Below are 27,194 nucleotides of genomic sequence, written 5' to 3' on the forward strand. Positions count from 1 at the left end.
AGGACTTTAGAGACTCCATAATAGAAGAAGAAAGGTATATACTAGGCTGGGCAAAATATCTTTGTTTGCCAGTGTCCAAATCCTCCTGTAGGTCTTAGTAACCCAAAAGGACTTACAGCCGAGTTCCACCCAAATATGGAACTTCCGCTTTAAGTGCAGGTGACCCCTTGACATGCCACATTTGGCATGTCATTTTTTTTGGGGGGGGGGGGGTGCGGATATCCTCTTTTTAGAGGAATCCAGCTCCCACTTCCTCCCGGGGCTCCGCGGCACCGGAAGAGGTTCACCTCTCCCCCCTTGCAATCTTCTGGGACATGTCACAGGTCCCAGAAGATTGCCCGGACGTTTACAGCCAGGCACCCACAATAAGAATGCCGGCGCCGTGGAGAGGAGGGGAAGAGGGGCTTTGTACGCCTGCATCGCTGGACCGTGGGACAGCTGAGTGTCCGATTATTAAAAGTCAGCAGTTACACTTTTTGTAGCTGCTGAGTTATTTTTTTTTTTTCGGCGGAACTCCACTTTAAGAGACTCAACTTTAGACAATGGACGTAGGACGGTTTCTATTAGTCTGCTTGCTAGTGTTCAAATCCTCCTGTAGGTCTCAGTAACCCAAAAGTCTTTGAATTCTTGTGTCCCTCAATGAACAAGAAAATACATTATAGTGACAGAACATGGAAGAGACACATAAAGATACTTAAATAGAATTGGTACAGTCCCGGACTGTTGACAATGACGGGACCAATCATGACATACTCTGTAAGCCACCAATGATGATGACCTCCATATGACTGATGAAGACCATAAATGTGAAATTGAGCCCATAACTGTGACCATGAGGAAAACCAAGATAACGGTGATGGGAATATTCTATGAGGTATTTGTAGTGGCTCCATGTATCCTTAGATATCAGCTGGAACTGGACCTTCTGGACTCTCCGTCTGACTAATAAAACCCCAATGGATGACTCTATGAATTGATCGCATTCCAATCACTGATCATCTGAGAATTATAGTCATTTATGAAAAAAAAAAAATTCAGGAGAGAATATTGTACAAAACATTCTTGTTTATTTTATAAGATCAGAATAACTGATTACCATACAGTACATTACAGGAATAAAAAAAAGCTCAAATCTCTTATACAAGAATATACAAATGTGTCAAATGTATTAATAATCATACATTGGCTGGACCAATAAAAAGCCAGCTACTTCAATCAATCAAAAAGAAGCAATGACATGCTGCAGCCAATAGCAACCTATAAAAAGGTTCACCAGTGAAAGATAAATCCTGATTGGCTGCTATGGGTCACTGCATTTTACAGTGATATTTTTCCATCCAGTAGGCTAGATCTAGAAACATAAAAAATAATACAAAAAGATATAAAAATAATAAGCAGATCAGGCTCCAGGTATTGTCTCCCTTATGTTTTGCACCCATTTCTCGCTAGTTCCCCGTGTAGTGGTACAATGGTCCATGTATTGTCACAATTGCTCGCTTGCTGCCCCATGTATTGTGGTGATTGCCAATTTGCTGCCCTGTGTATTACCGTGATTGCCCACCTGTTGCCTCATATATTGTCATGATTGCCCACTTGTTGCCCCATGTATTGGAATAAATTGTCCACCTGTTGCCCCATTTATTTCCATTATTGCCCACTTGTTGCCACAAGTATTATCATGATCGCCAGCCTGTTGCCCCATGTATTTATAATAATTGTCCACTTGTTGCCCCATGTATTAATAATGATTGCCCACTTGTTGCCTCATGTATTATTGTGGATGCCAGCCTGTTGCCTCACGTATTGTCATGATTTCCCACTTGTTGCCCCATGTGATTTCATGATTGTTCACCTGTTGCCCCATGTATTGTCATGATTGCCCACTTATTGTCCCATGTATTTGTAATGATTGCCCACTTATTGTCCCATGTATTTGTAATGATTGCCCACTTATTGTCCCATGTATTTGTAATGATTGCTCACGTGTTGCCCCATTTATTATTATGATTGCCCACTTGGTGCCCTATGTATTTTCATGATTGTCCCCCCATGTATTCTCATGATTGCCCACTTATTGTCCCATATGTTTGTAATGCTTTCCCACGTGTTGCTTCATGTTTTATCATGGTTCCCAGTCTGTTGCCCCATGTATTGTTATGATTGCCCTCTTGTTGCCCCATGTATTTTCATGATTGTCCACTTATTGTCCCATGTATTTGTAATGATTGCTCACTTGTTGCATCATGTATTATCGTGGTTGCCAGCCTGTTTCTTCATGTATTGTTATGATTGCCCTCTTGTTGCCCCATGTATATGTGATCCTGTTGGTAGCAGACTTCTTATTCTAGGGACACAATACTTAATGTATCTATGTAGGATAAGAGCCGCCAGGTGAAATTGATGGATTGCTGAGCCCCCTTTGGGGTTTACAAGTGCAAGCAATTTATAGTGTTATTACAACTGCGATAAAAATACTCTGATTTTCAAGGCGCTTGTTGGTTTACACACCAAATTCAACTGGAATCTACATTTCCGAGAGCTCCATTGTGAGTTATATGGGATTTTTTATTGTTTTTAGAGGTTACGGTGTTAAGTTTTCTCATATTATTGTATTTAACTAAGGATATACAATCATCGGCCACTTTATTAGATACACCTGCTCAATTGTTTGGTAACACAAATTGCTAATCAGCCAATCACATGGTAGCAACTCAATGCATTTAGGCACCTAGACATGGTGAAGACGACTTCCTGAAGTTCAAACCGAGCATCAGAATGGGGAAGAAAGAGGGGTTTAAGTGACTTTGAACGTGGCATGGCTGTTGGTGCCAGACGGGGCTGGTCTGAGTATTTCTGGGATTTTCACGCACATCCATCTCTCGGGTTTACAGAGAGTGGTGGGAAAAAGAGAAACTAGCCACTGAGCGGAAGTTTTGTGGAGGAAAATGCCTTGTTGAGGTCAGAGGAGAATGGGATGACTGGTTCCAGATGATAGAAAGGCAACAGTAATTCAAATAACCGCTCGTTACACCCAAGGTATGCAGAATACCATCTCTGAACACACAACAAATCCAACCTTGAAGCAGATGGGCTACAACAGCAGAAGACCACACCGGGTGCCACTCCTGTCAGCTAAAAACAGGAAACTGAGGCTACAATTCACCACAATTGGACAATAGAAGATTGGAAGAACGTTGCCTGGTCTGATGAGTCTGGATTTCAGCTGCGACATTCAGATGGTAGGCTCAGAATTTGGTGTAACCAACATGAAATCATGGATCCATCCTGCCTTGTATCAACGGTTCTGGCTGGTGGTGGTGTAATGGTATGGGGATAATTTTCTTGGCACACTTTGGCCCCCTTAGTACCCAACTGAGCATGGTTTAAACATCACGGCCTACCTGAGTATTGTTGCTGACCATGTCCATCTCTTTATAACTACAGTGTCCTCCATCTTCTGATGGCTCCTTCAAGCAGGATAATAATGCACCATGTCACAAAGCTCCAATCATCTCACCACTGGACAATGAGGTCCCTGTACTCCAATGGCCTCCACACTCACCAGATCAAGTGACCTCCACACTCACCAGATCCAGTGACCTCCACACTCACCAGATCTCAATCCAATAGAGCACCTTTAGTATGTGGTGGAATTGGAGATTGGCATCATGGATGTGCAGTCAACAAATCTACACTGCGTGATGTTATCATGTCACTATGGACCAAAATCTCTGAGGAACATTTCCAACACCTTGTTTTATCTACGCCACCAAGAATGAAGGCAAAAGGTGGTCCAACCTGCTATTAGCAAGGTGGACCTAATAAGGTGGCTGGTGAGTGTAAGTTTTGCACGAGGAGTGCAGCTGACTTTTTCTGCAATATATTTTCCACCTGCAGTTGGTGGGGGGGGCAAAAAAAAGTAGGTGGTGGAACTGTGGTTTTAACCAACATCAATGCTCGCCTGCATGAACTTTCTGGTGTCTGAGAAGGTCACTTTTGTACAAAGAAAATGCTCCCCACACTCGGAACGTGAATAAGGACGATCACCTGTGTGATGTTTTCTGGTGTCGACAAAGGCCTCCTTTATCAGTAAAACATTTCCCGCACTCTGAACATGGATAAGCACGCTCACCCGTGTGAACTCTCTGGTGTGCACGTAGGGTCGGTTTCTTACTGTAACATTTCCCGCACTCTAAACATGAAAAAGGACGCTCACCCGTGTGACTTCTCTGGTGGATAAGAAGGTAACTTTTCTGAGTGAAACACTTCCCGCACTCTGAACATGTAAAAGGACGCTCCCCTGTGTGATTTCTCTGGTGTGCAAGTAGGTTTGATTTCTTACTGTAACATTTCCCGCACTCTAAACATGAAAAAGGACGCTCACCGGTGTGAGTTCTCTGGTGGATAAGAAGGTAACTTTTCTCAGCAAAACATTTCCCGCACTCTGAACATGTAAAAGGACGCTCCCCTGTGTGAATCTTCTGGTGTACAAGTAGGTTTGATTTCTTACTGTAACATTGCCCGCACTCTAAACATGAAAAAGGACGCTCACCGGTGTGAGTTCTCTGGTGGTTAAGAAGGTAACTTTTCTGAGCGAAACATTTCCCGCACTCTGAACATGTAAAAGGACGCTCCCCTGTGTGAATTCTCTGGTGTGTACGAAGGTTTCCTTTAAGAGTAAAACATTTCCCGCACTCCGAACATGAAAAAGGACGCTCGCCTGTGTGAACTCTCTGATGTATAAGAAGGTCTCCTTTCGCTGGAAAGCGTTTCCCGCACTCAGAACATGGAAAAGGACGCTCACCCGTGTGAATTCTCTGGTGAGTAACTAGGTTCACTTTCTTACTGAAACATTTCCCGCACTCTGAACACGAATAGGGACGCTCACCTGTGTGAGTCATCTTGTGTCTAAGAAGCTCTCCACTCTGAGTGAAACATTTCCCGCACTCGGAGCATGGAAAAGGACGCTCGCCTGTGTGAATTCTCTGGTGTGTATGCAGTTGTACCTTCTTATTGAAACATTTCCCGCACTCTAAGCACGAAAAGAGACGCTCACCTGTGTGAACTTTCTGGTGTGAAACCAGATGATGTTTCCTAGCGAAACAATTCCCGCACTCTAAACACGAATAGGGACGCTCGCCTGTGTGAACTCTCTGGTGTGCAAGAAGTTCACCTTTGTAGAAAAAACGTTTCCCGCACTCGGAACACAAAAAAGGACGCTTCACGCTCGAGTGAATTCTCTTGTGTCTAACAAGGCTTCTTTTCTGAGTAAAACATTTCCCGCACTCCAAACAGGTCAATGAATTCTCTGCTCCATGAACCCCTTTATGGTTTAAAGAAGATCCCTTGAGATTAGATGGATTTCCACATCCATCCGCACTGTCAGATATTAGAGGACCATCTGAAGTCCAAGTAGGTAACTTATGAGGAGATCCCTCAGAATTAGACATATCCAATGATCTCTTCCAATGGTGAGGTCTGTCATGTGTATTATGAGGAATGGGATTTACTTCTGGAGAACATCCAATGTCATTATCTTCTACCTTCACATCTTCCTCCGATGTACTTCTATTCCCACCACAGAGTCCATCTGTCAGAAGGCAATAAAAATGATCAATAACTTTCAGGAGTCGTAGATGTTGGTCGAGAATTTAAAATTTTAAAGGAGCTCTGTCATGGAACTGGGTGCAATTACAACACCAAACTATGACAACAAACCAGATCAATGATACAACTCAACCAAACATCACTGAGTAATAGTGTTTCTACAACAATGACAATGTTATGGTGAAGAATAGAAATGGGTCTTTCCTTTTGTGTACAGTATCTCCATCTTAATTATTAAGAGCATGACGTTATATTGAGGAATGGAGATGGACCTTTCATATGGTGTACAGTATCTCCTCCTCATTTGTTGGGAACATGACATTATATTGAGGAATGGAGATGGACCTTTCATATGGTGTACAGTATCTCCTCCTCATTTGTTGGGAACATGACATTATATTGAGGAATGGAGATGGACCTTTCATATGGTGTACAGTATCTCCTCCTCATTTGTTGGGAACATGACATTATATTGAGGAATGGAGATGGACCTTTCATATGGTGTACAGTATCTCCTCCTCATTTGTTGGGAACATGACATTATATTGAGGAATGGAGATGGACCTTTCATATGGTGTACAGTATCTCCTCCTCATTTGTTGGGAACATGACATTATATTGAGGAATGGAGATGGACCTTTCTCTCCTCCTCATTTGTTGGGAACATGACATTATATTGAGGAATGGAGATGGACCTTTCATATGGTGTACAGTATCTCCTCCTCATATGTTGGGAGCATGACGTTATATTGAGGAATGCAGATGGACCTTTCATATGGTGTACAGTATCTCCTCCTCATTTATTGGGAACATGACGTTATATTGAGGAATGGAGATGGACCTTTCATATGGTGTACAGTATCTCCTCCTCATTTGTTGTGAACATGACGTTATATTGAGGAATGGAGATGGACCTTTCATATGGTGTACAGTATCTCCTCCTCATTTGTTGTGAACATGACGTTATATTGAGGAATGGAGATGGACCTTTTATATGGTGTACAGTATCTCCTCCTCATTTGTTGGGCAAATGACGTTATATTGAGGAATGGAGATGGACTTTTCATATGGTGTACAGTATCTTCTCCTCATTTGTTGGGAACATGACGTTATATTGAAGAATGGAGATGGACCTTTCATATGGTTTACAGTATCTCCTCCTCATTTGTTGGGAACATGACATTATATTGAGGAATGGAGATGGACCTTTCATATGGTGTACAGTATCTCCTCCTCATTTGTTGGGAACATGACGTTATATTGAGGAATGGAGATGGACCTCTCATATGGTGTACAGTATCTTCATGCCGAAAAAGGTAAAGAAAAGAAAAAGGCTTTTTAGACGGAGAAGATGGAAGGTGGTTTTGGGGTTTGTAGGCTGGTTTTAAACAATTTTCGCATCTAGTGAGGATTATGTACCTGAGCCGATAGCTGGAGAAGTTTTTTCCTCTTTAACTGCATCCATCATCCCAACCTCCTCTGTAAACTGCTGATCACCCCTCACATACGTCTCTTCTTCCTTCTTTATAACCTCATTTTTTACATTAATTAGATCTTCATCCTAAACCAACAAAATGGCAGAAAAATTATATTTTTGGAAATGTAAGCTTTAATATACATAGATGAATGTTGTCTCTTAGGGTCTGGGATCACTTTCCTACATCCTCAGTTCAATTTACCTGATGATGGTGAGGGATGGTGTGACCTTTCTGTGTGGAATCCCGGGAATACAGAGGACTAGGACATCTTTCTGGTGGGTTCCCATTACTGGATCCATCTGTAAGAATAAAAGGTATAGAGGATGATGGGGGATGATCTGGTTGGACCCCTATTTTGCCCTTTTCAATAGACTAAACTCGGCAACCAACATTTTCAGAAGAATGTAATCAAGGACGACCCGCATATTTCTTTTAAGATAGGTTACCTAGAAGTGAGCAACCAATAAAAAAATAAATCATTGCTGTGTAGAGCATTTTCAAGCACCTTCAGTGATATCCAGAGAGGATTCCTCCTTGTGTTCTTTCACCATCATCCCAGCTTCCTCCACCAACTGCTGATCACCCCTCATGTTATCCTCCTCCTCCTCTTCTTCTTTACTCTCAACTTTCGCATTCATCAGATCTTCACACTTCCATCACAAAATATTGAAAAACAATGACTTAGAAACTTCAGAAAGAACATCAGCTTATAAGATCTGCACCTCATCTGAGAAGGTGACACAGTAGAGAGGACAATATATGTTCAGTTTCATCTACCTGATGATGGTGAGGGGTGGTGTGACCTTCCTGTGTGGAATCCCGGGAATACAGAGGACAGGGACATCTCTCTGGTGGGTTCCTGGTATTAGGTGGCTCCGTCATAATCTTGTGTCCATCTGAAAACTCCTCCATTACACCATACTCCTCATCCTCCTCTTTATACTCTTCTTTTACAGCAACATTCAGGTTTACACTCTGAATATATAACAACATTTCTATTGTAACACATAAGCATGTATATAAAAATCATAACTACCAATAATTATTAATCATCTACCTGATGATGGTGAGGGATGGTGTGACCTTCCTGTGTAGAATCCCGGGAATACAGAGGACGGGGACATCTCTCTGGTGGGTTCCCATTACTGGATCCATCTGTAGGAAACACACACACTGACTGAATACATTGTTTCTATGTGTTTATCAGATGATGGGGGATCTAGGTGGACCCTCCGTACTGCTCTCTCCTTTACAATAAAGTCTCCTCTTACCCGGTGATGTGAGGGGCGGCTGATTCTCCATCATGACGTCCTTGTAGAGATCCTTGTGTTCTTCTAAATACTCCCACTCCTCCATGGAGAAATAGACAGTGACATCCTGACACCTTATAGGAACCTGACACACACAATGATACAGTCACCATCCAGACACATCCCTTGTCTGTTACTGGATAATGTCCCAGAATTCCCAGCACCGCTCACCTCTCCTGTCAGCAGATCAGTGATGATTACTAGAACCTTTGAGGATAGGGGCACAGCAGTGTTAAATGGGGGTGAGGAGCGGGCATAGGAGTGTTAGATGGAGGTTAAAGAGTGAGGGGAAGCAGTGTTAGATGGGGGGGGGGGTTAGGAGTGAAGACAGCAGTGTTAGCAGGGGGGGTGAGAATCGAGGAGAGCAATGTTAGATGGGGGGGGGGGTGAGAAGTGGCGAAAGTGGTGTTAGATGGGGGTGAGGAGTGGGGACCGCAGTGTTGGGGGGGTGAGGGTCTGGGATAGCAATGTTAGATGGGGTGAGGAGTGAAGGACAGTGGTGTTAGATGGGGGTGAGGAATGGGGAGACAGCGGTGTTAGATGGGGGGTGAGGAATGGGGGGACAGCGGTGTTAGATGGGGGGTGAGGAATGGGGGACAGTGGTGTTAGATGGGGGGGGGGGGGTAGAGGATCAGGGGACAGTGGTGTTAGATGGGGGAGGGGGGAATGGGGGACAGTGGTGTTAGATGGGGGGGGGGCAGCGGTGTTAGATGGGAGGGACGGGGGACAGCGGTGTTAGATGGGGGGAACGGGGGACAGCGGTGTTAGATGGGGGGAACGGGGGACAGCGGTGTTAGATGGGGGGAACGGGGGACAGCGGTGTTAGATGGGGGGAACGGGGGACAGCGGTGTTAGATGGGGGGAACGGGGGACAGCGGTGTTAGATGGGGGGAACAGGGGACAGCGGTGTTAGATGGGGGGAACAGGGGACAGCGGTGTTAGATGGGGGGAACGGGGGACAGCGGTGTTAGATGGGGGGAACGGGGGACAGCGGTGTTAGATGGGAGGGACGGGGGACAGCGGTGTTAGATGGGGGGAACGGGGGACAGCGGTGTTAGATGGGGGGAACAGGGGACAGCGGTGTTAGATGGGGGGGGCAGCGGTGTTAGATGGGAGGGACGGGGGACAGCAGTGTTAGATGGGGGGAACGGGGGACAGCGGTGTTAGATGGGGAGTGAGGAATGGGGGGACAGTGGTGTTAGATGGGGGGGGACAGCGGTGTTAGATGGGGGGACAGTGGTGTTAGATGGGGGGGGCAGAGGATCGGGGGACAGTGGTGTTAGAGGGGGAGGGGGGGGGGACAGCGGTGTTAGATGGGGGGTGAGGAATGGGGGGACAGCGGTGTTAGATGGGGGGGAAACGGGGACAGCGGTGTTAGATGGGGGGGGGGGACGGGGGACAGCGGTGTTAGATGGGGGGGGACGGGACGGGGGACAGCGGTGTTAGATGGGAGGGGGAACGGGGGACAGCGGTGTTAGATGGGAGGGGGAACGGGGGACAGCGGTGTTAGATGGGGGAGGGACGGGGGACAGCGGTGTTAGATGGGCGCAGGCAGCAATCTCTGGCATCTTTGGACACATGCAGAGTATAGATGGCAAAGTGGAGGTTTTGCTGGCACAGACACGGTGGGGTCCCCGGTCATCCAGTATATACAGATCTGGGGGCCCAGTTGGCGTTGAGGCAGAGGACAAGATTAATGTTAGTAGTGGAGAAAGTTTCGCTGCGCATCCTACTTACGTTTCTTCATCAGGGGATGTGCAAACAGTGTTACGTGTTCCTCTGTTTCTGTTCCCCCAGTGGCAAAACAGAAGGAGGACATTTTCTTTATGCAATTAAAGATTTTAAATACAAAATAATATCTTATTACCTCTTCTGCTGCCAGTTCCAACAATGTCTCCTCTCTACTTCCTCCCAACTCACCTCTCACCCGGAACTTCCTGTTTATACCCGACATCACTTCCTGCCTGTACCTACATCACTTCCTCTGTGGCGATACGTCACTTCCTGTCTTAACCTTACATCACTTCCTGTCTGTGCGTTCCACCTGAGAAAAGTCAAATAACCACCCTGTGGACCATATTGGGATTTTTGTACTTAGCGTAGTTAAAGTGATTGTAGCCATATTAGTGTCCCTCGCAGAAAAACAGGAGAGTACTGGCGGGGATGCTTTGGTTATTTGCTCTAATGGGTACATTTTCAGGACTGGCTTTCGGGGTGTTCCTTTTATAGCGCATAAAACAATTTTTTTTTTAACAAAAAAATCGGCCTAAACTGAACATTTTTTACGACACACTCGTATATGGTAAATAAGGTCAGAATGTTGGTAGGATCAGGAAAGGAGACGCTTGTGAAAATTTGTATAAAAATTCTTAGGAAAATTTGTTCGAAAATTTTCATGTCGTTCGAAAATAGTTCAAGATTTCGATTCTGGTACGAATGGACTTTATGGAACAAAAATAAACCACATACGTTCTTAGGCATTCACACATTTGAGAATTTTTTTTACAACCCGTGCGAATTTTCTCATTACTGTAGTCGAAAACCAAAGTTGATCAGATCCCACTAATGAATGAAGAACTGAACTAACGTTCCTACAACATTCTTACTAGGGATGGGCCGAACACCCCCATGGTTCAGTTCGCACCAGAACATGCGAACATGCAAAAAATTTGTGCGAACCCTATTAAAGTCTATGGGACACGAACATGAAAATCAAAAGTGCTAATTTTAAAGACTTATATACAAGTTATTGCCATAAAAAGTGTTTGGGGACCTGGGTCCTGCCCCAGGGGACATGTATTAATGTAAAAAAAGTTTTAAAAACAACCGTTTTTTCAGGAGCAGTGATTTTAATAATGCTTAAACTGAAACAATAAAAATGAAATATTCCTTTAAATATCATGCCTGGACGTCCCTTTAGACTGCCTGTAAAGTAGCGCATCTTTCCTATGTTTCTAACAGTATCGCAGCAAAATGACATTTCTAAAGGAAAAATGTAATTCAAAATTGCTCTCGGCTGTAATGTATTGCCGGATCCCGGCAATATACATAAAAAATCATTGAAAAAACAGCATGGGTCCCCCCCATACCAGACCTTTCAGGTCTGGTATGGATTTTAAGGGGAACCCTGCACCAAAATTTAAAAAAAAATGGCGTTAGGGTTCCACCAAAATCCATGCCAGACCCTAAAATAAATTGCTTGCGCTGTAATGTATTGCCGGCACCCAGCAATATAGATAGAAATCAAGAAGAAATGGGCGTGGGTCCCCCCCACCCCAAGTCCATATCGGATCTGGTATGGATTTTAAGGGATACTCCACGCCAATTAAAAAAAAAAAAAAAAACAGCGTGTGGTCCCCCCCCAAAAAAAAAATCTATACCAGGCCCTTTGGTTTTGGTATGGATTTTAAGGAGAACTCCACGCCAAAATTTTTAAAAAATTGGCGTGGGTTCCCCCCCAAAATTCATACCACACCCTAATTCGAGCATGCAGCCTGTAGGCTCCCCCCTCCTGAACCATACCAGGCCACATGCCCTCAACATGGGAAAGGGTGCTTTGGGGTACCCCCAATACACCTTGTCCCGATGTTGATGGGGACAAGGGCCTCATCCCCACAACCCTTGCCCTGCGGGGGGCTTTAACGGAACCTGGAAGCCCCCTTTAACAAGGGGGCCCCCAGATCCCGCCCTCCCTATGTGAATGGGTATCGGGTACATTGTACCCCTACCCATTCACCCAAAAAAGTGTAAAAAAGTAAAAACCACAATAGACAGTTTTTGACAACTCTATTAAAAATGATTAAAAAAAAGTGTCCCGCGCTGTCCATCCATCTTCAATCACGCCGCCCGACTGACCCTACGCGAGGCCCTCTGGGTTGGCTGTGGAGACCTTTTCTGGGAATCCCTGTGAGGGACTTCTTGAGCCTAGGGGGCTCCCCACCCATCTGGTCATTTTTCAACAGGAAATTTGTTTCCTTGCTTGCTCAGCTCGATTTCAACCTTTCAGGAATATTTGATTCTATGACACAGTACTGGTATGTACACGCTTTTACGCCTGTTGTGTTCCACATGTTGACGCAATGTCTGCTCTGCCTATGTTTTTGAACTGTATATTTTGCTTTTTCTGTTTCAGAGTACCTCTATACCAACCACTTCTACCTTTCTCTATGCCCCTGAAGAAGGGATATACTCCAAGATTCCCGAAACGCATCAGGTTATAGGAGAAGTGTTTCTCTCAAAGTTTCTTTAGCCCTTTCGAGTGTGGTACTATATGTATATGCTGTACTGTATATCATGTATGGTGATGTTTTGCACCATTACGTTTTTTAATCTTTAAATAATACATTTTTCTATGTTTTACTATATACTGTCTATAAGAGTTTGCCCTTAAAGTCCTGTAGTACTGGGGGGTACTTTTCCTTTGATTAGTATTCACCATTGGGGCCTACAAAATCTATTGCTATCTGTACAAAAACAACTTCAGTTATAGGCAGGGGCACCAAGGGACTGCTGAAGTGTAACAATGGAGCAGTTAACTTGAAGGTGGCATAAAATGTACAGAATTTCTTTATCTCAGTTTTCGACTGGGGCCAGAGATACGCACCTCACTTTTCGCAGTCACCAGGTGTCCCTCCAAAACATGGTTATGGACCAGATTGAGGATCTTCCCTTTATACAGCTGAGGGTATCAACAGTTGCTCAACAATGTCTTCTTGAACCTTGGTAACCCAATAGAGTAGGTTAAAATAAGACCATCTCTTGTTTGTGGGGAATGATATTTATAACCTCTATCTGTTCTCTTGCCCAGGCCAGAGTAAAGCCTTGCATCTGAGCCATGCCAAAAAAAAAAAACAGGGACACATCCAGATCATGGAGGGTTGATCACAAGAGGTTGTAGAAAAATCAATCCCCCCTTTTTCAGAGGACAGCCTAGTTTCAGGACCTTGGTCCCCGATACTGGCAACCTTATCATTTTGGGTTGGGTAAACAGACCAGACCCTTCATCATAACTCAACGTCACATTAATCATTGCCATCTCTATAACAATATCCTCTGAAGGTCAGAGGTCTGTTTTACCCATCTGGTCAGACTTCTTCTTCTCCCCAGTTTGCCTTAGTCCCTTAGAATCCGGGAAAGTCACAGCCCACTATTACGGGGTGTACTAGATTTCTTACCAGTTTGCCTCGTGTTCAACAGTTCCAGAAATGGTGGTAATGGACGCTATTGGGTAGGTCCTTGCATCGCCTTGGATGCAGATGACATAAAACATCTTGGTCACAGGTCCTACACCCCCCTCCCAGTTGTTCTGTACCAGGGTCACCATAATTCCTGAGTCCAGGAGAGCTGTGACTAGAATCAAAGCCTACATACACTGACAGGCGGCAGCAAGGATCTATCACTGGCAGCTGCCGCCTGTCGCAACAGTAAATGGCAGAGCTGAGGAAAGCTTCCCCTAGGCTCCGCCTCGGCTCCGACATGTCACATGTAAAATCACAAAAGGAGCATGGGAGGAAGAATATCTCCCAGCATTGAGCCACATGGTATTTGAGGTCTGTGCTGGGGGTGGGGGAATAAGAGGATTTATGCTGGGGGGGAGGGGAATGTGGAGGGAGGAGAAATGTTACTAGAAGGGTGGATTGGGGGGGGAAGACTTGTGCTGGGAGGGGGGACATTTAGGGGGAGGACTAATAAATTAGAGTATTTGTAGGAGTGAGGATTAGGCGGGGGGTGGGTAGGGTTTTTATGCTGAGAGGTATTTGGGAAGAATAATAGGGGGCTTCGTGCTAGCAGGAAAGGAAGATTTATGTCTAAATTGGGGGCTTGGGGGGGGGGTATTTGCATTGGGAGGGGGACTTTGGGAAGAGAAGAGGAGGATTTGTGCTAGGAGGAGGGGTTGGGGGGGGGGGGATTTATGCTCAAAGGAGGGATTTGGTGGGAGGAATTGTGCTTGGAGAGGGGATTTGGGGAGACAATAAGAGAAATTTGTGCTAGAAGGAGTAGTTGGAAGATTTATGCTCAAAGGGGGGATTTGGGGAGAGAATAAGAGGATTTGTGCTAGAAGGAGGGGTTGGGGGGATTTATGCCCAAAGGGCGAATTGGGGGGGGGGATTTGTGATGAGGGGGTTTGGGGAGAGAATAAGGGGATTCATGCTCGAAGGAGGGGTTTGCAGTAGATTAATGCTTAAAGGGGGGATTTGTGTTGGGAGGGGGTATTTGGGGAGAAAAATAAGAAGCTTGTGCTAGAAGGAGGGGTTTGGGGGAGGGTTATGCTCGCAAGGGGGCGGGGATTTGAGAAGGGATTTGAAATGGGAGGGGGATTTTAGGGAGAGAATAAAAGGATCTGTGCTGGGAGGGTTTGGGGGGGCTAGAAGGAGGTGTTGGGGGGGGTGTATGCTCAAAGAAATCTGTGCTGGGAGGAGGAGATTTGTGCTGGGAGGGGGATTCTGCAGAGAGAATAAGAGGATCTGTGCTAGAAGGAGGGTTTTGGGGGGCTAGAAGGAGGTGTTGGGGGGGATTTATGCTTAAAGGGAGAACATGTGCTGGGAGGGGGAAATTTGTGCTGGGAGGGAGATGTTGGGGAGAGAATAAGAGGATCTGTGCTAGAAGGAGATGTTTAGGAGGGATTTATGCTTAAAGGGGGAATCTGTGCTGGGAGGGGGATATTTGTGCTGGGAGGTGGATTTTGGGGAGAGAATAAGGATTTTTGCTAGAATAAGGGTTTTGTGGGGCTAGAAGGGGGTGTTTTGGGGGATTTATGCTTAAGGGGGTAATCTGTGCTGGGAGGGGGATTTTTGGGGGAGAATATGAGGTTCTGTGCTAGAAGAAGGGTTTTGGGGGGCTAGGAGGTGTTTAGGGGGCATTTATGCTTAAAAGGGGAATCTGTGCTGGGAGGAGGGGGATGTGTGCTGGGAGGGGGATTTTTGGGAGAGAATAAGAGGATCTATGCTAGGAGGGTTTTGGGGGTCTAGAAGGAGGCGTTTGGGGGATTTATGCTTAAAGGGGGAATCTGTGCTGGGAGGGGGACTCTGTGCTGGGAGGGGGATTTTGGGGCAAGAATACGAGGCTCTGTGCTAGGAGGGTTTTGGGGGGCTAGAAGGAGGTGTTTGGGGGATTTATGCTTAAAAGGGGGAATCTCTGCTGGGAGGAGGGAGATATGTGCTGGGAGGGGGATTTTGGGGAGAGAGGATCTATGCTAGAGGGAGGGTTTTTGGAGGCTAGAATGAGATGTTTGGGAGGGATTTATGCTTAAAGGGGGAATCTGTGCTAGGAGTGGGAGATTTGTGCTGGGAGGTGGAATTTGGGGAGAGAATAAGGATTTGTGCTAGAATGAGGGTTTTGTGGGGCTAGAAGGAGGTGTTTGGGGGATTTATGCTTAAAGGGGTAATCTGTGCTGGGAGGGGGATTTTTGGGAGAGAATAAGAGGATCTGTGCTAGAAGGAGGGTTTTGGGGGCTAGAAGGAGGTGTTTGGGGGGATTTATGCTTAAAAGGGGGAATCTGTGCTGGGAGGGGGATTTTTGGGAGAGAAAATGAGGCTCTGTGCTAGAAGGAGGGTTTTGGGGGTCTAGAAGGAAGTGTTTGGGGGATTTATGCTTAATGGGGGAATCTGTGCTGGGAGGGGGATTTTGTGGCGAGAATACGAGGCTCTGTGCCAGAAGGAGGGTTTTGTGGGGCTAGAAGGAGGTGTTTGGGAGGATTTATGCTTAAAAGGGGAATCTCTGCTAGGAGGAGGGTGATCTGTGCTGGGAGGGAGATTTTGGGGAGAGAGGATCTATGCTAGATGGAGGGTTTTGGGAGGCTAGAATGAGTTTTTTGGGGGAGATTTATGCTTAAAGGGGAAATTTGTGCTGGGAGGGGGAGATTTGCGCTGGGAGGGAGATTTTGGGGAGAGAATAAGAGGATCTGTGCTAGAAGGAGGGTTTTGTGGGGCTAGAAGGAGGTGTTTTTGGGGGGTATGCTTAAAAGTTGGGAATCTGTGCTGGGAGGGGGATATTTGGGAGAGAATAGGAGGATCTGTGTTAGAAGGAGGGTTTTGGGGGGGCTAGAAGGAGGTGTTTGGGGGAATTTATGTTTTTTGGGAGATAATAAGAGGATCTGTGCTAGAAGGAGTGTTTTAGGGGGCTAGGTGTTGGGGGGGGGGGATTTGTGCTTAAAGGGGAAATCTGTACTGGTAGGGGGATTTTGGGGAGAGAATAAGAGGATCTGTGTTAGAAGGAAGGTTTGGTTATGCTCAAAGGAGGGATTTGGGGGAGAAGATTAAGAGAGAGTGTACTGGAAGGAGGGGTTTGGGGGAGAAGGATTAATGCTCAGAAGGAGGATTTACTAGAAATAGGAGATTGTGCCGGGGAGGGGGGGGAATTGGGGAGAAAGGAGAATTGGTACTATTAGGGGGGGGCTGGACCTTCTGGACTCTATGGGGCTGGACCTTCTGGACTCTATGGGACTGGACCTTCTGGACTCTATGGGACTGGACCTTCTGGACTCTATGGGACTGGACCTTCTGGACTCTATGGGACTGGACCTTCTGGACTCTATGGGACTGGACCTTCTGGACTCTATGGGACTGGACCTTCTGGACTCTATGGGACTATGGGACTGGACCTTCTGGACTCTTTGGGACTGGACCTTCTGGACTCTTTGGGACTGGACCTTCTGGACTCATTGGAACTGGACCTTCTGGACTCTTTGGAACTGGACCCTCTGGAACTGGACCTTTTGGACCCTCTGGAATGGGACCTTTCTCCGTCTGACTAATAAAACCCCAATCAGTGTCTTTGTAGGAACTGATCACATTCCAATCACCAATCATATAAGAATTACGGTCATTGATAGAAGACAAGACTCAGGACAGAATATTGGATGGAGTCTTTATTTTTCGAGTTCAGAATAACTGATTAGCACACTGTACAATCAAATATTTTATAACAGAATTAACCAAATATATCAAATCAATAATCCTACATTGGCTGGACTAATAAAACGTTGGCTACTTCAATGATTCAAAAAGGAGGAGTGACGACGTGCATCAGTCAATAGGAACCTATGAAATGACAATGCTATTGAGGGCCGCATGGGCATTCGTTGGACGTTTTTAGCACACAAGGTTTCTGGCTTAATCCAAAATGTGAAGCCACCTCACGGAAAAACTTTCCCACACCCTGAACATGAAAACGGAGCCTTTTACAAGCGTGAACCTTTCCCTGTTTAGAAAGGTGATAAAACAGGCAAAAGGAGTGAAACGTTTCCCACACTCTGAACATGAACTCATGAACATATTTGCTTTATTCTTAAACCTTCCCACACTTTGAACGTGAAAATGGAGCCTCTCAGAAGTGTGGTTTCTCTGCTGTTTACAGAGCTGACGAAACGTACAAAAAGAGTGAAACGTTGCCCCCACTCTGAACATGAATCTCGCCTGTCTGAACTCGCTGATGTTTCTATTTGTAAAAAAAAAAAACTTTTCCCGCAAAAAAAGGGCGCTAACCAATGTGAACCCTCTGGTGCTGAAGAAGGTTTCCTTTCCCAGTGAAACATTTCCCACACACTGAACAAGAATAGGGACGCTCGCCGGTGTGAGTTCTCTGATGACTAACAAACGAACCCTTGAATCGAAAACATTTCCCGCACTCGGGACATGAAAAGGGCTGCTCACCTGTGTGAACTCTCTGGTGCTGAACAAGGTATCCTTTTCGATTAAAACATTTTCCACACTCTGAACAGGAATAGGGACGCTCACCCGTGTGAATTTTCTGATGTATAAGAAGTTGTTCCTTCTCAGTGAAACATTTCCCGCACTCTGAACATGAATAGGGACGCTCGCCTGTATGAACGCTCTGATGCCTACGAAGCAACTTTTTTTGAGAAAAACATTTCCCGCACTCAGAACATGAATGAGGACGCTCACCTGTGTGAACTCTCTGGTGCTTAACAAGGCCTCCTTTTCCACTAAAACTTTTCCCGCACTCAGAACATGAAAAAGGACGCTCACCAGTGTGATTTCTCTGGTGTATAAGAAAATTTTCTTTTTGAGTAAAACATTTCCCGCACTCGGAGCATGAGAAACGTTGCACACCCGTGTGAATTTGCATGTGTCTAATAAGTGTATTTTTCTCATGAAAACATTTCCCGCACTCTGAACAGGAATGAGGACGCTCACCTGTGTGAGATCTCTGGTGCTGAGAAAGATTTCCTTTATCACTAAAACATTTCCCACACTCTGAACAGGAATAGGGACGCTCACCTGTGTGTGTTCTCTGGTGTCTAATAAGGCCTCCTTTCTGAGTGAAACATTTCCCGCACTCTGAACATGAATGGGGACGCTCGCCTGTGTGAACTTTCTCGTGACTAACGAGTGCATTTTTGTGTGAAAAACTTTTCCCACACTCAGAACATGAAAAAGGACGCTCACCAGTGTGATTTCGCTGGTGTAAAAGAAGGTGTTCTTTTCGACTGAAAAATTTCCCGCACTCTGAACATGAATGGGGACGCTCGCCTGTGTGAACTTTCTCGTGATTAACGAGTATATTTTTGTGTGAAAAACTTTTCCCACACTCAGAACATGAAAAAGGACGCTCACCAGTGTGATTTCGCTGGTGTAAAAGAAGGTGTTCTTTTCGACTGAAAAATTTCCCGCACTCTAAACATGAGAAAGGTCTCTCCCCCGTGTGAATTTGAAGGTGTCTAAGAAGTTTGCTTTTCACATTAAAACATTTCCCGCACTCTGAACATGAAAAAGGATCTTCTGCTGTGTGATTTTTCTGATGTGAAATAAGACTTGCTTTCCGAGTGAAACATTTTTCGCACACTGGACAGGAAAAAAGATGTTCACTAACATGACATCTCTGGTGGCTTAGAAGATGTTCCTTCTGAGTAAAACATTTCCCGCACTCTGAACATGACAATGAATTCTCTCCTGTATGAACCCCTTTATGGTTTAAAGAAGATTCCTTGAGATTAGATGGATTTCCACATCCATCCGCACTGTCAGATATTAGAGGACCATCTGAAGTCCAAGTAGGTGACTTATGAGGAGATCCCTCAGAATTAGACATATCCAATGATCTCTTCCAATGGTGAGGTCTGTCATGTGTATTATGAGGAATGGGATTTACTTCTGGAGAACATCCAATGTCATTATCTTCTACCTTCACATCTTCCTCCCATGTACTTCTATTCCCACCACAGAGTCCATCTGTTGGAAAGCAAATTTTAAATAACTATTATAAATGTTTTTCAAGAGTCATCTATATATTGGTCGAGCATTTCGAAGTTTAAAAGAGATCTAACATGGAACCAGGTGCAATTATAACACTAAACTATGACAACAAACCAGATCAATAAGAATCTAAGAGCCAACAGGTTTTCACCAGAGCCTCTGGTGGTGAGAATGGATTTGGCTGCAGCTGACTCCAGGTCGCGCCCACCCGGGGTCCCTCAGCTCATGATTATGGACTGGCTCTGGTGGACAGAGCGGAAGCAGCAGTTCAGGGTTAAACACAGGATAGTCAGGAGAACAAGCCAAGGTCGGGGAAACTAGCAGACAGGGATGGTCAGGAACATACGCCAAGGTCAAGGTAACTAGCAGACAGGGGTGGTCAGGAAGACACGCCAAGGTCAAGGTAACTAGCAGACAGGGGTGGTCAGGAGGACACACCAATGTCAAGGTAACTAGCAGACAGGGGTGGTCAGGAGGACACGCCAAGGTCAGGGTCACTAGCAGGCAGGAATGGTCAGAAGGACGCACCAAGGTTGGTACACGGAAGTCAGAGATAAACATACAGCAGGACACCACACAAAAGTCTAAACACAACTGTTGCTCGGGCAAGGCTGGCTTGCAGTGCACGGGGTTAAATAGTGTTTCCTGTTAGAGGCTGGGGTGGAGCCATGCTGAGAGAAGATTATTTAAACACACAGGAGGGAGGGCATGGTCCCCAAGCTGATACACAGACCAGAGAGGTAAACAGACAGACAGACAGGGCATGAAGTACCACTGCAGATTCATGACAATTATATTGAGGAATGGAGTTAAAACCTTTAATACGATGTACAGTATCTCCTCCTCATTTGTTGGGAACATGACGTTATATTGAGGAATGGAGATGGACCTTTCGTATGGTGTACAGTATCTCCTCCTCATATGTTGGGAACATGACGTTATATTGAGGAACGAAGATGGATCTTTCATATGGTGTACAGTATCTCCACCTCATTTGTTGGGAACATGACGTTATATTGAGGAACGAAGATGGATCTTTCATATGGTGTACAGTATCTCCTCCTCATTTGTTGGGAACATGACGTTATATTGAGGAATGGAGATGGACCTTTCATATGGTGTACAGTATCTCCTCCTCATTTGTTGGGAACATGACGTTATATTGAGGAATGGAGATGGACCTTTCATATGGTGTACAGTATCTCCTCCTCATTTGTTGGGAACATGACATTATATTGAGGAATGGAGATGGACCTTTCATATGGTGTACAGTATCTCCTCCTCATTTGTTGGGAACATGACGTTATATTGAGGAATGGAGATGGACCTTTCATATGGTGTACAGTATCTTCATGAAAAAAATACACAAAAGAAAATGGCTTTTAGAGTTGAGAAGATGGAAGGGGGATTTGGGGTGTGTAGGTCGGCTTTAAACCATTTTTGAATCTAGTGATGATTATGTACCTGAGCTGATATCTGGAGAAGTTTCTTCCTCTTTAACTGCGTCCATCATCCCAACCTCGTCTGTAAACTCCTGAACACCCCTCATATACGTCTCTTCTTCCTTTATATCCTCGATTTTTATATTTATCAGATCTTTATCCTAAACCAACAAAAAGGGCAGAAAATTATTTCTTTAAAATGTAAACTTTAATATGCTGTCAGGAAGTTTAAGCGATCAGTATTGATTATTTCATTCATCGATACCCGACAGTGCCTCCAGCCTTCCGACTTGCTAAATAGCTTAAAACAAATTAAGAGATATTAACCACACTGGCTTGATTATCTTCCTTCCACTTAAAGCGGAGTTCCACCCTAAAGTGGAACTTCCGCTCATCGGATTCCTCCCCCCCTCCGGTGTCACAATTGGCACCTTTCAGGGGGGAGGGGGGTGCAGATACCTGTATAATACAGGTATCTGCACCCACTTCCGGGTATAGCTAGCCGCAGCTAGCCGCAGACTCCCCGCCCACCCCCGTTGTGTTGTGGGAAATACACAGTTCCCACAACACAACGGGGACCAGTGTAGACGCGCAGCGCGACTCGCGCATGCGCAGTAGGGAACCGGGCAGTGAAGCCGCAACGCTTCACTTCCTGATTCCCTCAGTGAGAATGGCGGCGGCAGCACCCGAGGATCGAGGGACGGCTCGGTCTCGGGTGCCGACATCGCTGGACCCCGGGACAGGTAAGTATCCTTATTTTAAAAGTCAGCAGCTGCAGTATTTGCAGCTGCTGACATCTACATTTTTTTTTTTTAGTGAAACTCTGCTTTAACTCTGTCTTGAGATTTTTTAGCACAATAAATATTTTCAGTGAAAGTATGGACTACGTAACCAGGCCTAGATCTAACCTGTTGATGTGGGGGTGCAGGGGGCAAAGGATGCAAATTCAGCAGGGCAATGTATATGAGTCAGTAGGGCAGTGTACAGGGGTCAGCGGGGAGAGGAGAGGGTCAGCAGTTTGTAGGGCAGTATACAGAGGCCATTGGTTTGCAAGGCAGTGTGCAGTGGGTCAGGGGAGCAGTGTATAGGGGTCAGTAGTGTAGAGGATAGGGGTCAGAAGGGCAGAGGACACAGATCAGAAGGAGAGAGGCCAGGGGTCAGTGTACTGGGGTCAGTAGGACAGAGGACAGGGGTCAGTAGGACAGTGTACAGGGGTCAGCTGGGCAGAGGACAGGGGTCAACAGGATGGAGGACAGGGGTAAGCAGTGCATTGGAAAGGTGTCAGAAGGGAAATGTACAGGGGTCAGCAGGATAGAGGACAGGGGTCAGCAGTGCAATGGAAAGGGGTCAGCAGAGCAGGGTACAGGGGTCAGAAAACGGAGGACAGGGGTCAGCAGTGCAATGGAAAGGGGTCAGGAGGGCAATGTACAGGGGTCAGCAGGATGGAGAACAGGGGTCAGCAGGGCAGAGGATAGGGGTTAAAAGGGCAGTGTACAGGGGTCAGCAAGATGGAGGACAGGGGTCAGCAGTGCAATGGAAAGGGGTCAGAAGGGCAGTGTACAGGGGTCAGCAGGATGGAGGACAGGGGCCAGCAGGGCAATGGAAAGGGGTCAGCAGGGCAGTGTACAGGGGTCAGCAGGGCAGGATATAGGGGGTCAGCTGGGCAGAGGACAGGGGTCAGCAAGATGGAGGACAGGGGCTAGCAGTGCAATGGAAAGGGGTCAGCAGGGCAGGGTACAGGGTTCAGCAGGATGGAGGACAGGGGTCAGCAGGGCAATGAAAAGAGGTCAGCAGGGCAGGGTACAGGTTTCAGCAGGATGGAGGACAGGGGTCAGCGGGTCAATGGAAAGGAGTCGGCAGGTCAGAAGACAGGATCGCTACTGGCAGGGCACTCAGCATATCTCCCCTCCCCTACACAGCACATAGATGAGATTGGATTCCCTTACAGACAGCCTGGATCTGCACAGTGTGTAGCTGGCTACTGCAGCTGCTCTGCCATTCCAATCTGGGAATTTCACAGGTCAGAACTGCAACACAACAACCAGCTACACACTGTGCAGATCCAAGGCCGTGTCTGTAAGGGAATCCGATCTCTGCTGTGTGCAGTGTGGACAGTACCAGGACAAGGTCACCACAGAGACTACTTCCTTGGACACTGCACCACAGAGACTTCCCCCCACAGAGACTACACCGACTACCCCCACAGAGTCTGCACCCCACAGAGACTGCACCCCACAGAGACTGCACCCCACAGAGACTTCACCCACAGAGACTACTGCCCCCACAGAGACTATACCATTTGCAAAGTAGTTAATAAATGATACCTTACCAGTAAAGAGTAAAAGTAAAGTTGTGGTGGATTATAACTACACCCGGGATTGGCAGGACTCCTTATGTGATGACCTGCAGAGAATGTTCAGAGAGCTTCCAAGGAGATCAATGGACAGAGCCTTAGATGGAGAGAGCGAGTGTTTCTCTGGCTAGAGACAAAGCGGGAGAGCCCTTCTATTGTGTGAGAATGCCGATCTGTGAGGTTGTAAGAGCAATCGACCTAAATAGTGTGTCTCCAGCGTAAGAAAGAGAGCATCTTCCGAGTGAGAGAGTGTATTGAAAATGTCCGGTTTCTGCCAGCTGAAACAGACTGTTTTCTCAGGGATGAACGGTTTGTCTGATTGAATATCCCGCCCATACATTGTTCCTGTGATCCCCTCCCTCTCTGAATTTCACCTTTTATTCTCTTGTCTAAGGACTGGCCTAGAGGGTGTCGTTCAGAATGTTTACTCAGAGGCACTTCTATTGATTAACCTAATGTTTGTTTAGGTGTTGACAATAGCTGCCCAGCAGGTGGCACTCTAAGACTAGGAATAAATATTTTAGGTCTTCTGGAAATAAAATTGGATTCTTTCAAACCAACCCAATCTGGGACAATCTATTTTTATCCCTGGGGGGAAATCTAGATAAAAGGCACTCATAATAGGAGGGTACACCTCAAAGGCCAAAGGAGGGATCTGGGGTCCATAAAGAGGACCTGTCACAACCCATGCTATCACAGGGGATGTTGTTCATCCCTTGTGCTAGCAATAAAGTTGATGAAAAAAGAGAAGTGTTAAAATAAAAAAATTAAACGCAAATGTAGGTCCTGCATGCATATGCAAATGACGATCACGCCACACAGGCTTATAAAGGTCACCTATGGAGATTTCTAGGTACCGTCGTTTGTCGCAGTTCCACGAGCATACACCATTTTAAAGCGTGACATGTTAGGTATCTATTTACTCAGTGTAACATCATCTTTAATATTTTACCAATAAAATTGGATATTATATTGTGTTGGCATGCACTAAAATTCATTAAAATGTATTCTTTTCCTGAAAATTGGTATTTTAAAAATGGCTGTGACAGTAATAATAATAAAAAATAAATAATAATAATAATAAGAAGAAGAAAATGCAACAACCACCATTTTATTCTCTAAGGTCTCTGCTTTCATAAATATATTTATAATGTTTGGGGGTTCTAAGTCATTTTCTAGCCAAAAATGCAGATTTTTCCACGTAGGAGAGAAATGTCAGAATTAGCCTGGGAGGGGGGGTCAGGTGATCAGTGATTAGTTGTTTGGGGGCTCAAAATCATTTTCTAACAAAATAATTATTTTTCCATGTAGGAGAGAAGTGTCTCCTCTTACCCGGTGATGTGAGGGGCGGCTGATTCTCCATCATGAAACCCTTGTAGAGATCCTTGTGTCCTTCTAAATACTCCCACTCCTCCATGGAGAAATAGACAGTGACATCCTGACACCTTATAGGAACCTGACACACACAATGATACAGTCACCATCCAAGAATCCTCTTCGTCTCTCCGGTCAGGTCTGTGTTTTATTAATAGAGATAAGAGTGATGTCATGTGACCTCCCAGAATCCTCCTCACCTGTCCGGTCAGGTCTGTGTTTTATTAATAGAGATAAGAGTGATGTCATGTGACCTCCCAGAATCCTCCTCACCTCTCCGGTCAGGTCTGTGTTTTATTAATAGAGATAAGAGTGATGTCATGTGACCTCCCAGAATCCTCCTCACCTCTCCGGTCAGGTCTGTGTTTTATTAATAGAGATAAGAGTGATGTCATGTGACCTCCCAGAATCCTCCTCACCTCTCCGGTCAGGTCTGTGTTTTGTTAACAGGAGATAAGAGTGGTGTCATGTGACCTCCCAGAATCCTCCTCACCTCTCCGGTCAGGTCTGTGTTTTATTAATAGAGATAAGAGTGATGTCATGTGACCTCCAAGAATCCTCCTCACCTCTCCGATCAGGTCTGTGTTTTATTAATAGAGATAAGAGTGATGTCATGTGACCTCCCAGAATCCTCCTCACCTCCCCGGTCAGGTCTGAGTTTTATTAATAGAGATAAGAGTGATGTCATGTGACCTCCCAGAATCCTCCTCACCTCCCCGGTCAGGTCTGAGTTTTATTAATAGAGATAAGAGTGATGTCATGTGACCTCCCAGAATCCTCCTCACCTCTCCGGTCACGTCTGTACACTGGGCTGTATATAGATGTAACGCCCACTACTTAAGGGTAGGTGTGATAGTATAGAGTTTGGTAGCATAGGATTTAGTATAGGTAAATTTAGCCAGGTCTGCGGTCTTTTGCCAGGCCTGGTTGTTTTGATTCTGGGTTGGAAGTGTCAGAATAGAGGGGGTGTGGCCACCTACACTTGGCCTCAGAGATGCCTCCTCTGCCTGACGGTGAATTGTTCCAGAAGGAGAGGATGGGTTGAGACCTGAGTGGCAGGAAACGTATTTGAGAGTCCTGACCAATCATTAATTTGTCTGGTTCGAAAGGAGGGCTCTTATATAAAGGGGGGGGTCACATACTCTACCTGGGGGGAAGGGCCTGGGAGCCCGAGCGAGGAGAGAGGGCCTGGGGCCCGAGCGTGCGGAGGAGAGAGGGCCTGGGGCCCGGGAGAACAAAGAAGGAGGTCGAGAAGTGTTTCAGGAGGTCCAAGGCGGGCACCTGGAATACGGCAGAGCCAGCATGTAGCGCTGGGGAAGAGCCGGACCTCCCCACGCGGGTATGTGCCGGACGAAGAAGAAGACTGGGTGGGGTGATCGATTTTCTGTGAGTGAAACATGGACTGTTGATTGGGAGGGAACAGGTCAGTGGAAGCCCAGAGAACTGAGGGCAGAAGTGAGTGGAGTGACATGCTGTGAGCCTACGGACCACAGTATAAACCTTAAGACAGTAACTTCCAGAGACTGGTGGGCGTTAGCGTGTGGGTCATGGAAATAGGCGGTGATGGCCTGTGGCTCTAAGTTTAACACCTAAAGGGAATCTATCGGTCGAGCAGAAGGAATTATTCAGAGTAATGCCCTTTTGTTCAACTTGGGAGTGCTGCACAAGAGGAAGCAATAGACCTCAGGGAAGGATTGTTTCAGGGAAGTCCAGTAACAAAGCTATGGCCATGGATTGCACCCTCATAATAGTGGGGTCTGGTGGAGCATCTCATATCCCTCTATGAACAACCCCAGACTGATCCCACTAATAAAGAGTATTAAAACTTGAACTTTGACTGTTTAGTGTCATGTGCGTGTGAAGGGAGATCGGAAGCGGAGTGAATGGCAAAATGATGATGAACAAACCAGCAGCCCCGATGGGGGTACCGCTACATAACGTTCTCCTGACCTCATGGTCAGGTGCAATGATAGGGGGGGGGGGGAATTATGGTGGATGTGTGAGATCTGGGGAGTCATCATGCAGACATTGGCGCATACACAGGGCCAGTGGTGAGGGAGGAGTGCGGTGCAGGTAAGATCAGGGAAAAGCATGTTCAGATGAAGAGGTGGGTGGAGGGGTGCAGAAAGAATGGGCGATGGGGGGGTGTGGGGTGAAGACACTCCTAATAATAAGATAATAGTACCTCCCCCTCTCTGTTCTCACACTCTGCACACTCTCCAGAAGATTCTTAGAGGAGACATTCTTCTTCGTACGTTGCTTTTGAGCTACAACAAAATGGCCGCCACCCTTCCTTCACTGAGGACACTTCCTTCTCTTACACGGCACATGGACTTCCTCTAGTGGTGGTTCTGGCTCCACACGGGAACAAACAGCACGTGGTCTCCCTCTCATATTGGCTCTCCTAACCTCCTTGT

At 46.0% G+C, this 27,194-nt stretch overlaps 2 protein-coding genes across 3 annotated transcripts in view; one reads left to right on the forward strand and one right to left on the reverse strand.

Moving 5' to 3' along the window:
- Positions 1-27,194, forward strand: part of LOC141105079 (uncharacterized) — a 222,784-nt gene that overhangs the window by 61,933 nt on the left and 133,657 nt on the right. The gene's annotated exons all lie outside the window — the stretch shown is intronic.
- LOC141105164 (uncharacterized) lies at positions 1,106-27,115 on the reverse strand. Its single transcript, XM_073595054.1, has 4 exons — positions 26,963-27,115; positions 21,073-21,211; positions 17,878-19,584; positions 1,106-5,056 (listed from the first exon to the last, which is right to left on the reverse strand). Exons 2-4 carry the CDS (start codon positions 21,155-21,157, stop codon positions 4,044-4,046), a joined length of 2,805 nt encoding a protein of 934 aa, XP_073451155.1. The 5' UTR covers positions 21,158-21,211; positions 26,963-27,115; the 3' UTR covers positions 1,106-4,043.

The sequence above is a fragment of the Aquarana catesbeiana genome, linkage group LG08, assembly GCF_042186555.1.
Source record: "Aquarana catesbeiana isolate 2022-GZ linkage group LG08, ASM4218655v1, whole genome shotgun sequence".
Taxonomy (NCBI): Eukaryota; Metazoa; Chordata; class Amphibia; order Anura; family Ranidae; genus Aquarana; species Aquarana catesbeiana.